Source organism: Dermacentor variabilis, chromosome 4 (assembly GCF_050947875.1).
Source record: "Dermacentor variabilis isolate Ectoservices chromosome 4, ASM5094787v1, whole genome shotgun sequence".
NCBI classification, from domain to species: Eukaryota; Metazoa; Arthropoda; class Arachnida; order Ixodida; family Ixodidae; genus Dermacentor; species Dermacentor variabilis.
Genome location: NC_134571.1, coordinates 145,781,943 through 145,797,911, shown reverse-complemented (window position 1 = coordinate 145,797,911; position 15,969 = coordinate 145,781,943). Strand labels below are relative to the sequence as shown.

At 49.8% G+C, this 15,969-nt stretch overlaps 1 protein-coding gene across 2 annotated transcripts; it reads left to right on the top strand.

Moving 5' to 3' along the window:
• The first annotated feature begins 9,428 nt into the window (after window positions 1–9,428).
• Window positions 9,429–14,865, top strand: LOC142579880 (uncharacterized). 2 transcript variants are annotated; one of them, XM_075690518.1, is made up of 3 exons: window positions 9,429–9,721; window positions 12,458–13,098; window positions 13,787–14,865. In XM_075690518.1, exons 2-3 carry the CDS (start codon window positions 12,473–12,475, stop codon window positions 13,809–13,811), a joined length of 651 nt encoding a protein of 216 aa, XP_075546633.1. In that variant the 5' UTR covers window positions 9,429–9,721; window positions 12,458–12,472; the 3' UTR covers window positions 13,812–14,865. The 2 variants fall into 2 exon arrangements, with proteins under 2 accessions (XP_075546633.1, XP_075546632.1); XM_075690517.1 differs by lacking the exon at window positions 9,429–9,721 and adding an exon at window positions 11,948–12,194.
• Window positions 14,866–15,969: the final 1,104 nt, after the last annotated feature.

Genomic DNA, 15,969 nt, shown 5'->3' with positions numbered 1-15,969 from the left:
ATTATCAGCCTGGTTAGGCCCACTCCAGGGCAAAGGCATCTCCCATACTTCTCCAACTACCACGGTCATGTACTAATTGTGGTCATGTTGTCCCTGCAAAATTCTTAATGTCATCCACCCCCCTAACTTTCTGCCGCCCCCTGCTACGCTTCCCTTCCCTTGGAATCCAGTCCGTAACCCTGAATGACCATCGGTTATCTTCCCTCCTCATTACATGTCCTGCCCATGCCCATTTCTTTTTCTTGATTTCAACTAAGATGCCATTAACTCGAGTTTGTTCCGTCACCCGATCTGCTCATTTCTTATCCCTTAACGTTACACCCATCATTCTTCTTTCCATAGCTCGTTGCGTCGCCCTCAATTTAAGCAGAACCCTTTTCGTAGGCCTCGAGGTTTCTGCCCCATACGTTAGTACTGGTAAGACACAGCTGTTATATACTTTTCTCTTGAGGGATAGTGGCAACCTGCTGTTCATGATTTGAGAATGCCTGCTAAACGCAACCCGGCCCATTCTTATTCTTTTGGTTATTTCAGTCTCATGATCGGGATCCGTGGTCACTACCTGCCCTAAGTAGATGTCTTCCCTTACCACTTCCAGTGCCTCGCTACCTATCGTAAACTACTGTTCTCTTCCGAGAATGTTAAACATTACTTTAGTTTTCTACAGATTAATTTCTAGACCCACCCTTCTGCTCTGACTCTCCAGGTCAGTGAGCATGCATTGCAATTGGTCTCCTGAGTTACTAAGCAAGGCAATAGCATCAGCGAATCGCAAGTTACTAAGGTATTCTCCACTAACTCTTATCCCCAATTCTTCCCACTCCAGGTCTCTGAATACTTCCTGTAAACACGCTGTGAATGGCATTGGAGAGATCGTATCTCCCTGCCTGACGCCTTTCTTTATTGGGATTTTGTTGCTTTCTTTATGGAGGACTACGGTGGCTGTGGAGCCGCTATAGATATCTTTCAGTATTTTTACATATGGCTCGTCTACACCCTCATTCCGTAGTGCCTCCATGACTGCTGAGGTTTCGACCGAATCAAGCGCTTTTTCGTAATCAATGAAATCTATATATAAGGGTTGGTTATATTCCGCACATTTCTCTATCACCTGATTGATAGTGTGAATATGGTCAATTGTTCAGTAGCCTTTACGGAATCCTGCCTGGTCCTTTGCTTGACAGAAGTCTAAGGTGTTCCTGATTCTATTTGCGATTACCTTAGTAAATAGTTTGTAGGCAACTGACAGTAAGCTGATCGGTCTATGATATTGAGCGCTAGGTGTAGTAATGGTGCACCAACATGCCCAAACTTACGTGGCGCTTGTCTTCGTCGGTTTTCACTCTGTCCTTGTGTTGCGCGCTATAGATGCAGTAATGGAACTCCAACATGCCCAAACTAACGTTATTTAAGGTTATATTACACTCCCAGTTTTGTTCGGAGATCGCTCTGCATAGCCGTAAGGCGTAATAAGCTATACTTCCTTTCTAAGCGCAATGAATTTAGGAAAATTTGCCTATTTGTTAGAGAGCATGCCTCTAGCTTGTCTTTCTTTTTCTCCTGTACGACTTGTTATACTTCATTCTTAAAGGCGAGGGAACATTTTTACAGCGAAGTTGTAAAGCCCTACTTACTGGTGGGTCTGTCGTCTCCGCAGGCAAACACAGCGGTAGTGTTCCTGTGTATGCTCCCGCAGGGAGCAGAGTGGCGGATAGGTCCGGTTTATGATGCACCTCTGCAGTGGAGCCACCCCTCGCGCTCGCAGGAGGCAAATGCAGCGCGGTGTTCCATTTGCTTTTTTGTCTGCTGGTCGCGAGCTACATGCGCCAATTGTACGCATGCGCTGAGCAAGATTACACTTTTTAATGCAGGCTACGCTCGAACGATTGGCGTAGCCGGAGAGGAGCCAACCCCCTCAAATTTTTAGTTTGTGTGACATACACAAACTCACGCACGAATGTACATATAAAGAATACGACCCCCTCGACCTCTCGAAATCAAATCCTGACTACGTCCGTGGCTCGAACAGCTCAAAAGTTCGCGTGCAAAGGCTCATTACCTTGCAAGAAAAAGCGGTGCAATGTTTTTCAGCATGCATATGAAGTTTCCTCGAGGAGGCGGAAGGCAAATAAATGTTTTAAAGGGTGTTTAAGGAAAACTTCACACACGTGTGGTAGACAATTATGTGAGCACATTTTGGCTGCCGAAGTGCGACGAATAATGAATGTCGCCAACAGAACTATTGTTCCTGCATTTATGCCAGTGACCGTTGACCGTCATTCATCACTGAATGTCGTTCACAGCAGCTGCACGTTTTTATATGTATGCGGTGCAGACACATAAATTTAAACGCATTTCAAATGTTCACGTGCGCGCATCTTATTCAAAGCTTACTTTTACGATTCATACCGCGAACTTAACAGCTTCTTCGTAGCAGCAAATCCGCAAGTGGAAAAAGATTCAATATGCGCGAGCTTCTATATCAAATTTATTTCGTAGAATGGATGAGCAATGGCTGGTGGCAGCAGGGGATGAGTGCTGGTTCTTGGAGCCTTGGGGGGGGGGGGGGGCAGAATTAAGAGCCACTCGAAAGGCAACAAGTTATTAAGAGTAACAACAGGTTATTTTTATTGGACTAATCACATAAGATGACAAACTGGCGAAGTAATTATTCACACATTGCAGACTGCAATATGACAGCACATTTTTCTTTTTCTCTTCATACTACTCAGGTTAATTTACTATAGCATAGCGCTTATTAAACGTACGGAAATAATTTCACGTCCCTCACGTCGACTAAGGCTGATCGAACAAGCAACATATTGCGGGCGGTAAATGCTGAAGCTATCCCAGCTGTCTCACTATAGCATGAGCGCACGGTGTTTGCGCTTACTACAAAACAATGAATGCCAGCACTTCAATCGACTTGACACGAAAAGTCTGAACGCGGACAAAAAATTAAAGGAAAAACGGAGAAGCGAAAAGCCAGGGTACAGCAGGCAAATTGTACCTGCTAGTATTTACTCTGTTCTGAACACACTTTTCTGGAGCCACATAGTAAGAACAATCGTACAAGCGACCAAAGCGAATTGAGCGAGTTGGTAAGTTAACACAGCGCGACACAGACGTGTCGTTCTTTCTTTGTACCGCGTCTGTGTCGCGCTGCATATATACACCAAAAAATGCACAAGTGAACAACCTCTCACGCCAGGCGTATGCAGTTCAGCGTGCACAGGAGTGTTATTCGAGATAAATGCCGTTTTAGTGTAAGCAAGCCGAACTCACCTTCGTAAACAGGGCGAAAGGACCTCGCATATCCTGGTCCCTGGACCTCGCATATCCTGGTGCGGACGGACGATCTCGCCCGTCCGCACGGTACCGCGTAAAAAGCTTTGCCACCTTGCGTACGATTTGCGCAGTTTGGTGCGCTGCAACCCGTCATACTGGAATATAAGTCTCAAAATGATCTGCTTCGCAGCACTTCACCAAAGTCATTAACTTGATATCCTCGAATACCGTACCTGCAACTCGGAGCCGATCGTTATTGCGCACGGTCGACGGTCCGCTGATTGCTATGTCGATGGCACTGACAGAAAAGAGTCGGCGCCGTCTCCGTAAAATTGGCTTCGGAGCGCGCAGTTGATCTTTTGACATCATTTCGCACCACGTGATCGCGCTCGGCGAATAGCGGTGCGAGCGGCGCCGGAAAGGTTATGCGCAACTCTGCTCCCTGCGGGAGCATATACAGGAACACTACACAGCGGGAGGCACGCGCGCCGCATCCCCCGCTCGGTTCCTTGCGGCATCACCAGATGGCGCTCGCATCCGCGACCACGCCGACCGTGCGGAAGGAGAAAAAAAATTAACCAGAAAGCTCGCCTTCGTGCATAGAGTCCGCCGCGAGTGTTTCCCGGTAAGTATGGTTGCATAAGCTGCACTTGCCGGGAAGCGTCAACTGTAGCATATACGAAGCAGGGAGTGACGTAAGCACACTTTCCTATGTAAAAGAAGAACCCGCTTAGCAAGTGATCTGTTTTGTGACAGTGCTATGGGAAGGCCACGAATAGTCAGGACTTCTGAAGAGCATCGTGCATACGAGGCGGGGCGAATTTCTCTTCTCTCTGGTCTACTCTTTGTGGGTGCACGAAGTAGCGGCACAAGCCAAGTCGCAGGCCGTTGAAGCGTCTTAGGCTAATAATTAGATAAAGTGTACGTGAATGCTACCGTATGAGTAATTTCAAGCTACGTCGCAACGGCTAATCGTTCTAGTTGTCATTTACTGCTTCACTGTCCTATCACCTTCGTAGCATGGATTAAGCGACCAATTCTTTTTACAGTAATACTGAGCAGATGTATTTTCTTCGTTTTTTTTTATTGGATAGCTGTTGACCACAGTAATTACGTTATGGAGCCTCAATTCCTGGGCAGCGCAACAAATAATTAATTACGTTACCGTTCAATGCAACCAACCCAAGAACGTGCGCCGGATGCAGCGCGACTTCGGATGTTCTGAGAACGGCCACGGCGGCCGCATTTCGATGGGGGCGAAATGCGCGTCTTAGATTTAGGTGCACGTTGAAGAACCCCAGGTGGTCGAAATTTCCGGAGTCCCCCAATACGGCGTGCCTCAATCAGATCGTGGTTTAGCACGTAAAACCCCATAATTTAATTAATTAATTTGATTAATATGAGAACGGTGACTATATTTTCACGCTGCTGAAAACTGGTGTCACGGTCGCGTGGTGATTGTCAGATGGGAAGAAGTCTTCGCACCCGCAGGCACCGCGTCCCAGAACCTACATGTAGTCATAAACACAACATCATTCGGTACACTGACCCCGGCATAACCCCCTTCCCCCTCCCCCCATACCCGAGTTGTCTAATTGGGGGGCTTTGGTTCGGGCCAGCGGTCTTTCCCGGGCAAGAGGGCCGCTGTGGAGCAACAGGAACTCAGTTTCTGCGCGGTACCAGACACCACTGACGCGTATGCGTCCATAAGGGCCCCTACTGCCTAAATCTAATTTAGCCCACGACAGGACAAGTGAGGACAGCGGGACCCCTGCGTTTCCAAGAGTAGCGCACAATCGCGAGGGCCACTTTGACAGCTTTCGTGGACACGGCCAATTAAAGCCCCTCCATACCACAGATCTACCGCTTCTGTCAGTTAAACGCGCCAGCTGATGGATGGGTTTTACGGTCAATGTCCGGCTTTTGACCCCCGCGTCCGGCCGACCGGCGCCCTGTTGAGTCGTTTGTGGCACCACGTGACCCCCCCCCCCCCCCCCCCTTCGCAGCCGCACAGCACTTCTCGCGCGTTTGCAACGACTCACGTAAAATGTGTTGCATATACTTATTTGTGGCTGTTTTGAGACATTCAAGGCTTTCCACCGTAATTACGGCGTCCACAGCTACCTAAAAAATATAAGCAAGGTAAGGCGAATATGCAAAATTTCGCAACAATGCTCTTTTCAACTCGGCCAGTTCAAGCGTGCAGCGCAGCTTCGTGCCGAAAGCGACAGCGGGGCAAGCGTCGCAAAGCCACCCACGCGGTCGCCGCTGAGCCCGGTGTATACATAGTGGATTCGCGCAGGCAACGGCGTCACCGTTCCTCCGAGTGCATTCGACACGGGATAAGAGGAGCCACCGAGGCGGGGGCGAACAGAATAGGCGATGAATCCCACAGAAGAGACAACACTGTACCTTCTCGAAAGTGGAAGGAGCAGAAGCGCCGACTGGTACGAAAGGACGCCATTATGGCCCCCGAGATTCCACGCGCTGGCAGGTGCCAGCGCATGCAATTTCGGTGGTCATGATGGCTCGGTGATGGCTAGGCGGCTATTCCTTACGCCCTTCTTTTGAGTACACACCTCATTTAAAATATAAGGGTACTACTAACATGACGTCTCCGACACTTTTTCTTTTTTTTTTTTTTGCTGTAAATGAAGGTCTTGGGCGTCGAAATTTTAAAACAGACACTAGCAAGCCTCGGAGTCCCGCAAGTAATTTGATATAATATTTTTTTTTCTACGACCCTGTTGCGGTGTTCTTTCGGTGTGCATGACAAGTGGGGTGAAGTTATAACGTGGAAGTTCGTCACGTGGGAGGGAGGAAGCCGCAGCAATTTGGCACTTGCTCGGGCTGGCTTCATCGTCCGCTATGCCGCTGGTCATAGCACCACCCGGTGTAACGGCAGCACAAAGCAGTCCGGAGCCAGTGCTGAGACGTCGCGATTTTCCTGCTCGGACGTCAGCACCTTCTGCGTCATGCCATCACGACATATGACATCTATCTCACGTGCGAAAGAAAACCAAAGACTGGGGTCGAATTCAGAAGGCTTTTCGTTCGTAAGTGCTCTTCGCCATTGGCCGATCGCTTTCACCAATACCATGTCCAGTGGCACGATTGGCTGGAATTGCCTCTCCCGAAGATGTCTAGCATCAAACGTTTCCGTGAATACAGGCCCTGGTTTATAGAAAAGCTATTATAGTAAATTGTTACTGGTAATATTTCACTAGAATTTCAAGGTCTAGGAGCTTCACTTACCGCATGTAGGTAAAAAGTCCGAAGAGTCATGTCACTGCTCCCACCTGTATCGAGGCGTCCTTTCACCGCTGACGCAACGTCGGTCACGGACAAGTGGAACAAGTTTAGTCCAAGGACGGAACTTTGTTGCCCAGATCGCAATTGGGCGCAACGTGCTATAGTGCTTTGGCCGTTCGCGCTACCATCTGAGGTGGTGTGCAAGGTCACAATAAATAGTGACAATACATGCACAAAAAATAAACAGTCACGATAGACTGGCAGTAATGTCATTTAAACCAAGCTAAGGTGAAAGGACACCTTGTAAAAATAAAAAAAGTTGAATAAGTTTAGAAATTTTTATGACTCTATATACGTCAATTTCCCGGTAAGAAGCCTTTATATTTCCTCTCTACTCCCCAGCGCCGTTAAGTCCGTATGACGTCATGTATTACGAGGTATTTTGTCGTATTCGGGCACATGTTGCGCGTTAAAGGTACTGAAAATTAGCTAACTTCAATATTTGGCTCGTTTAGAATACAATATAGCCCATCTTTAACGATCAAAAATTACCTAGGCTTGAGAAGATGCTGTCAGCAAGCATAACGTCACTGTGAAAGGGTTCGGTCGCATTAAGATGGCGGGATGACTAGGTGAATAATATATTCCAAGGGGCTGAATTTTTTTTTTTTCGATTACTGCCACGACACCCTAGAAAGTGAAGGGGGAAATAACTTACTCGTTTATTCGAAATATTGAAAGGATAAGGAAAACTAAAATTGTACGAAAAGATAACTTGCCGCAGGCGGAAGCAGTACCAAGATTTGGCGCATTACGCACGCAGTGTTTTGTCCATTACCACGGCGCCATTACTATACCTGGACTGCATTGCATTTCATGTGGATGTAAACCACCTTTTACAGAGATGAGCATTGTGTCGAAATTGTCATTATGAACGTTCACGACGGACGTCTAAAAGCCTTGCACATCCAGAAACGCGGCGATGCATGCGTAACCGACCCATCCATTTCACTCCTTCTAAATGAGATGTCACTTCAATCGACGAGATTTCGTCCCATCGCTTCCACAGATGCTGCTGTTTCATCTTTTTTTGTTAGGCTGACCCACTATTCGATTAAGACTGCATTACCTGAACTAGTTCCAGCCAGTTCAGCGCCAGTTCTTGCTCGTGCGGAACCGGCACGGCACCTCTGCACGAACGAGGAGTGCTGCGAATTCATCCTGCATAAGGACGCTCCAACCGCCCGCCACCGTGGTCAGCGAAAACGTGTATGGAGGCGCTCCAGTCCTGCACGATGCCTGCATTGAATAAAACGATGGGCGACGTGCAGACACCGCTATGTTGAACAGGTGAAACGAATAGCGGAGTGCAGCACTTTGTGCAGCAACTAGTGCAGAAAATACAGGTGAATCGAATGGACCTTATATTTTCTGCTTGAAGGCATAAAAATTCGCTCGTTGTTCAGAGCCGTTGTCTCTACGTTCCTTTGGTGCTGTTCTTACGAAGTGTTTATTATTCCTCTGCTCAAGTCACGGACCAACCAGTACAAATGCCTTCGCTCCTGCAGTAGTAGCAATTGGTTGTTTATTATAAGGAAAATGAAGAAAAGTAAAGTAAGGAAGGTTACTGGTGACCGCACTGTAACTGTCTGCTGACACCTCAACGGCGGTGAGCATTGGAGGTTTGGTTCAGGGGCAGGGCCAAAGGGACAGGGAGAGAGGATAGACTAAGACAAAGGAAACTATTTATGTAATGTACAATGTGGTATACATAAATAAATAAGTAAATAGATAAATAAATAAATAAATAAATAAATAAATAAAAGCTTTTTGAGGAAGATGGAGCTTCGCATTAATTAACGTTCGTCGCGCAAGGGAATGTCGCTCGAGCCTTTCAACAAGGCGATTAGGCTTTTTTAGGGTGTTTCAACTGCTTTTTAGGTGTGCCCACTGTTAATCGGTAAACAGCGCCCCGTAGTAGCATCAATGAGAGTTAACTGCCTGTTTCACGAGTCTCAAACAAACTAGCCGCCAAGTGGCAGACGTAGTTAAAACGCCAGCCCCAACAACCTCGTTGACGCGCGTTACGCCGCATAAATTTCGAGATGTGCGAGAGAGAGAGAGAGACTAAAACATCTTCATTAATAATATTTGAATGGCGAGAGCAGTGTGGGATGAACCCTCAGTCCAGGGTCCCTAAGATGATTCCGGCGATGAACGCGCGCTTCTACACGCGTGCCCACGTGTGGTTAGTGCCCGGGCTGGTCAACGGCTAAAAGCACCGCGCGCAGTCGATCGCTTCACACCTGCGGCAAGCGCCGGCTTGCCCATCCGGCCTCGAGGGGTGGGGCCGGCAGCCGTCGTACAACCGTCGGCATCCGTCACCCTCGCGCCCCCTTCGGAATTCCTTACTCCCCCTGTTCCTGCAGTGCTTCACGATCGCGCGTCAAGTTTGCTCGTTCGCGTGGCCCCAGTAGCAGCGCTGTTTGGCCTTCGACGTCTCTGTGACCTCCACGACCCCGACCCAAGCGAGAGTGGCGGAGAGTTCACCGAAACTGGCGACCGTGTCGACTTCTCCTTTTTAGCCTTTTCCTCTGTGCTGCACTCTCTTCTTCCTATTCTATACTCTCTTAATACTCTTCATTCTGACAGGCACCTCTCTGTTAGCTTTGTCGACCGTTCACTCACCTTGCGGCTATTCTCTTTTTCGTTTTTGAAACATTTCTTGTAATTCTTAGTTTTCGCCCCCTTCCCGAGCGTTCAAGCCGAAGTGACGCGACCTCCCGTTGTGCACTTTCTCTCTCTTTTCTTGTTTGCAGACTTGTCTGCGCAGGTGTTTGTGCTTCTGGATGCGCGTAAGCGTATTCGACCCTGACAGGATTATCGAGTGTTCGCGGTACGTGTGGATTCGCTAAAAGTCTTTCTCCTCGCCGTATTATTATTGGCAGAGGCAGCCGCTGCGAGCTTTCGCATTTCAGCGTGGCGTACCCTCCTGGCGCCCTCTCAACAATGGAGACGCTCCCTGACCATGTTCGCTAATGCTTCATCGAGAAACTCGAGAAAGCAGCGCGCATATTGAGTGCAGCTCGCCCGAGCACTGCCACAGCAGGCGGTTAGAAGCCTCGGCTTCCAGAGTGGTTCGGAGCGAGTAGAAAGTCAGGCACGAACGCAAGAGATTCAGGTGAGCCCTACACGTTTGTAATAGCATGGTACTGTCCAACGCCACGGTTCCCTTGATGTGATTGGTTTTCTTCCTTAGAGCCTGCGTTTAATTACATTGCCTAGTTACATTACATTATTACATTACATTACCTAATTACATTGCATTATTCTAGCGAAATTACACTACCGGGCGTTCAAACGCGGGTGCAAGTATTATCCAATCAGATCTAGCACGCTGTCCCGAAGAAAAACAACAAAACACGGCGGTTTTGCTGATAGCAAGTTAGATTTTATTTGTTTGTCTTTGCACTGCCGTCCTTGGGACAACTAGCAAGGCTGTGGAAAGCATCTCTGTTAGCGTCTGTCTACATTTGTAGAGTGAGTAGGCACTGCGTTTTTTCCCTTCGGTGCGCGGCCATTTTCTCTAAGATCGAGGGTATCTATACATTTCCCGATCAGGTCAGACATGCCTCGTGCTTCCTTCGCTATCTTTCAAAAGTTATTGGTTGTGTGTGACAGATATATGCGCCGAGACTCATTCAGGGCTAGTGGAATACAAGGGCGTTGCATTAACACGGCTATTTTTTCGTTAGTGATCTCTACTTAGCCTGCCGCCTTCGCTAATAATATGTCTGACAGCGCGATTGGTTCACAACTGCTTTTACAAACTGTTGTAGCGTATTGAAAAAAAAATTTTAATACAGGAAAAGGTTGCTTCTCGACGATAAGGCTAACGCGCTTTCGTTTTCGCTAACTTTCTTGTTAACGACAGTTTTAGTACGTGTACTCTTCATTAGAACTTTGGGAAGCCTAAAGTAGGAATCTTTTTTTTTTTTTTAGTATTACGGCTTATCTTGCTGGTTTATTACACGGCCATTATCTACGAATAAACGGCGGAATGCTGGACGCAAAAGTATCATACGATCGTAGTTCGAACAGAAACTACATACACTTTCACGGCTGACTCGCAATTCATTGCTTTCGGTGGCGCCCATATACTTTAAGCACCAGATACACGATCCGTGCTGCTACTTTGAGCTCACAGCCTTGCATTCATTTTTATAGCAATATAAATAAACAACTACGTAAGTAAATAAATAGATAGATAAATAAATAAATTAATTAATCAAATCTCGCCAGAGCAGGACCAGGAAAGTGCATCCCGCCTCAAATCTGTGGCGCATATCGCAGGACATCTTTCCTCAGTTCACATAGTGTGGTGCAATGTCGTGTTTCTCTCTCTTTCTTTTTTTTATGTGTGTGTCTACTCCTCCTTTTCATTACTGTTTTTTTGTCCTGCTGATAGTGTTGATTTGGATTTAGTAAATCTGACACTTGTCCCCTCTATGAGCTCGCGTGATAATATGTTCTTCGTTTACAGTTTTTACTGCCACATGTTAGTTGCCTGCCCTGCTACCCCCCCCCCTTTCTTTTTTACATAACACGTTATTTCTTCTGGCGAATTACTGCGCTACCCCCTGTAATGTCTCGGTGACTGAAGCTATGTAAGGAAACAAATAAATAAATACGCACGTGATCTAGAACATAATTCACCAAGAAAAAAAGACTATGGACATACTCATTTCCTTCAACATCTGCGATACTTGGAAACATGAAATCATTCCATTCAAACAAAGAAACCCCTCCTCCTTTATGCTAACCTATATTTGCATCTCATTGGGATCGCGATTGGGTGTTAAACTCTCATCAGTTAGTCGTTTATTCGTGGGCCTTTATTATCGTGCCATGTAATAAGTCAGAGCGACAGCACAATGTTTCGAGCTTCTTCTCCTAGATGGCGCTTCCGCCCTTTCAGACGGCCGTATCGGCTGTTGTTTCCTAGCGCGTGCTTCAAGCAGGCAGTTTCTGCTGTTGCCTACTTCCCCCCTTGCCCCTTTCGTTGCAGCAGCAACAGCCGCAAAATAAAAAAAAAAAAGAGCGTGTGGCAAGAATGGCAATCCCCTCGACTCACCTTCCGCAGCCCACCCGTTTCTGCGAAGAGTGTCCGAGGAAATCCAACAGTGAATGCGCCAGCCAGCACTTTCACTTTTCGCTCCTCCTCGCACGCCGAAAAGGCGAAGACAAAGGTGAGCCCCTGGAGAAAGCCGACGGGCGAGGAGGAGGGGAACTCCTTTGGTCCGGCAAGGAAGGCATCAGCGCGGCCGCGGTTCCTCACTGCCACCGCCGCGCTTGGCGTTTCGAAGGGGGGGAGCCGCGACGTCTGCACGGGCGAGGGCTGCCCTAGTTCGCCGCAGGTACCCCTCCTCCACTCGCCAAATGGGTCAAGCGACGCCATTGGCGGGCAGTATAAATACTGCCAGAAGCCTGCAGCCATCCACCGGCCCCAAGCCTGAGCGTTTCCTTCCCCCGTGGTCCTCCTCGCCGCGGGTAGCCGTCTCTCCGGAGCGGCTCACACTGGTCAGCCACTATAAAAGATAGAGTTCAATTCACAGCAGTCGTCACTGGTCTTTGGGATAACCGAGGCACACGAGGTGAGTAGCGCGGCGCCGGGCGACCGGAGAGTCGCCGCTGCCGACGAGCAGTGGCGGCGTGCAAGGGGGTGAAGCAGGCGGTGCTGTGTCCTAGAGCACATCCGAAGAAGCTGGGGGAAGGGGTGGGGGAGGAACAAGGGGGGAAGCGGGCGCTTTCCGGAAGCTAGTTCCGTCGCATGGGGGCAGCGGCCATCTCTTAATTAATGCCTGTATCTCTATAAGAACGGAATCGTGTGCCGTTTTGTTTCCGCTCCTGCTCGCAGGTTACCAGTACCGGGATGAAAGTGTTTCTCTGCGTCGCTGCCCTGCTCTTGGGCAGCGCCTTCGGAGACCCGGGTCACTTCGGGGGCTTCGGTGGCGGCGGCTACGGAGGTGGTGGCGGCGGCTACGGAGGCGGTGGCGGCTATGGAGGCGGTGGCGGCCACGGAGGTCACGGCTGGTACGAGCCGCACCTGACTCTCGTCGTCAAGAAAATCCACAAACCTGTGCCCGTTCCGCACCATGTTCCGGTTCCGGTGCCATACCCGGTGCACAAGTCCGTGCCCGTGTACAAGCAGGTGCCTGTGCCGAAGCCCTACCCAGTTCCGCACATCATTCACCAGTACTACCCCGTGCCCAAAGTGATCCACATCCCCAAGCCCGTGCCTGTGCCCCACAAGGTGACCATCCACAAGCCCTACCCAGTCCCCTACCCGGTCAAGGTGCCCAAGCCCTACGTGGTCCACGTGCCCAAGCCCTTCATTGTGCACAAGCCCTTCCCCGTGCCGGTGACCGTCCACGTGCCCAAGCCATACCCAGTGCACATCCACAAGCACGTGCCCGTTCCCTTCACCAAGCACATCCCAGTTGAGGTGCCCGTTGTCAAGGAGCATCCTGTCATCATCAAGAAGCCCGTCCCCATCATGTGAGTGCTCTTTCTTCATCACACGTATGACACTTTGGTTCGATCTAATCTAGAGTAATTCGAGCGCTAACTGCTACTTTCGAAATTATCTCCCGATTTACTTTCCATATCGCGGGTGCAGCAAAATCGATAAAAAGCGCGATAAGTTTCTCCTCGTCCTTACCGCGTCACCGAAAATTACATTTCGAAAACGCCGCGCCAAGCTAGCTCGTCGTGCCCTTCTCCAGTTCGCGCACTCCGCTGGGTGCAACGGCCGCCCGGACAAAAGAGAGCCGCTGCCCGAGTCACTGTCAAGGAGAGCCGGCCCACTTCTGTCCGGTGGCCGTCAAGCCAACTGGCCACGCGGCTACTCGCCAAGGGAACGGGGGCTGCGCTTACGCCGCAGCGAAGCACGAAAGAAACCGAGGCCAGCGTCGGGAGCAGTCACTGCGACCTTCCAAAGGCCGCGGGCAACCCCTCTCTTCGCAGACCGCGCGCTCTCGCGAAGCTCATTTTGCTTGTCCTTGATGCGTGTCTCTCGCGACCGCGTTGTCAGCGTCGCTGCCGCCGCCGTTGCGCGAGCGCTGTCTCCGCGTGTTGTGTCATCCGATTACGGTGCGTTTTGCCCTCTCTCTCACGCACCTATGACGCCTCGCGCTACGTCGTCGCGCTGTGCCCTTACACCTTGTTTTCCGTTTTGTCTGTGCAGCTTGGAGTCCAAGGGATGGCATTGAGCGATCCTCCCAAGAAGCCCGGCCGCATCTGCGACCACGCTCTGGCGTCGAAAGACCCTTCCTCGCAAAAGCGCGGCGAGGAGGAAGCGTTGAAGACGTCCACGAGACGTCCCAGAGCGGCCGGCTGAACCCCGGGAGGAGTCGACGACACGAGGAACGGACGAAAACAAGACACCAGGACAACAACGACACCACTGCGGTCGTCCAGCCGCCGGAAGCGTTCGAACCGCTTCCTGCGCGCTCGGAGCCTTTCCTACAGAGTGAGAGACCAACCACGTCACCACAATGACCACTGCTAGAGCGGCGGCGCCACGTTTACCAAGAAACCTGGAAACGGCAGAGCACGCCAGACAACACGCGCACAAACCCCTACACACAGATTACAGACACAAGCACACATACCAAGCGCTAAACACGGACACACAGACACACACACCAAGAGCCAGATTCTTCCCTCTGCCGGAGTTTGGCTGTTCGAGTTACGCGTAGGGCTTCTTCCTATCGGCTCTCGCGCACATTCCGAGAGTAGCCTAGCACTCCTCTTCCCGAGTTTCGAGCAGAGCGGAATCGCCAAGTGTCTTTGTACAGCTCAAGTCACGCGTGATCTGTATTTTTGCTTCCTCTGTAAATGCCAAGTGGCAGGAGCAGCTTTTTGTTAGTTACTTCACAGACCAACCTTATAGGATCTTCTGACGATAATCCTTCATCCTATTAGCAGCTTAGTTCTTCACATCCTGTCTAATTAATGTCTGGTTTGCCACCTTTACGTTCTTTTTTCTGAAGGAACTTGTTTGACACTTTCATCGTGTCTTGTTATTGCTTTTATATTTTTTTGACTCAGTGTGAATATTGTTGTATATAGCAAATTGGGTGCGTGGGATCATAGGCGGCTGAACGACTGGGGCGCAGCGCCGTTAAGGACGACGACACGGAAAACGACCACCAGCGAAGAAAAATATGTGAGAAAAGGACAAAAGAAGAATGAGACGCTTTCCTTGAAACTGCCTACTGTAATTATATGTTGTATAATAAATCTTGTCAAGTTTTCACTTTTTTCACATTTGTCGTTTTTTTACTTCTTCCCCCGTTCATGCAATTCCGTTTCCGATCAGCACAAGACAAGAGCGCGCAAAGACTACCAGCCAGCGTGTCTGGGTTGGAATGCGCTTTCTTTTTCAAGCAGACGAGAACACGAGGTGGAGGAAGGTCGCACTACAGATAAACAGCAGGCAACCGATACGCCGCTGAGGGCGCGACTTTCCCTTCTAACTTGACCTGCGATGTAAACATTACCTCAGTCCCTTGGAGCCTTGAGCTCGCAAAACCGCGACAGCAGGTCGCGATGAGCTAACACTGGATTGAGGACTCGGCGTTGAAAGAACGACCTCAAATGATCGGGTTGCGTCTGCAGCCGCGTTCCGGCACTTCTTGCACTGCACACCTTCCTGTATTTTCTTCCGAACAGCTGAGATTCTCGGGAATGAGGAAGCACGGAGGTTTGCATGAGCGAAAGGAGAGCCCCTTTCGGAGCTATTGTTTGCGTGGTGATCCCATGCTGGACAGCGTAGAATGGTTCGCTGGGGGCATTGTTTCGAGAAGCTATAGAGCTGCAAGGACACCTTTTGTCTGGTTCGTTTGGTCCGAGCTGCTCGCTCGCGTCCGTCATGCCTGTGCCTTGCGACGAGGAACTGCACCAGAGTTCCTCGTACTTGCTAGAGAACGAGAAAAAAAAATAACGCATATATACGGTGTCTCGAGAAAACAAAAACGAAAAGGAAGGTGTCGCGGGCGACGGGGTTGTTGCATCTGGAAATTCCATGACCGTATCGAGCAATAGGGGAAAGCAGGCCGGGCGTGGGTGCACCGGCCGAATGCGGCCGATACGCTTGGGCAATCGCAGCCGCGTTGCCGTGTAGAACAGGCGATGGCGACTGTGAAGGGAGGGGGGGGGGGAGAGGAACTTTCGTTTCGCGCCGAAAGTGCTTTTTCTTTCACGCGAGAAGAGAGAAAAGCGGGAAGTATAAGAACGAGCAGCGCTTCTTACGGCGCTGCACGAGCTACTCAAAGAGCTTCCACGCGGCCGGAGAGTGCATAACTAATTCTTTTGAGGCAGAGGCCGGCAGCGGATGCGATTCCTTTCCGCGGGCGAACGAGATCG

Coding starts and splice junctions, on each gene's coding strand:
- LOC142579880 (XM_075690518.1), top strand. CDS start 12,473: ATGAAAGTGTTTCTCTGCGTCGCTGCCCTGCTCTTGGGCAGCGCCTTC. Junction 13,099..13,786: donor AAGAAGCCCGTCCCCATCAT/GTGAGTGCTCTT, acceptor TTGTCTGTGCAG/CTTGGAGTCCAAGGGATGGC.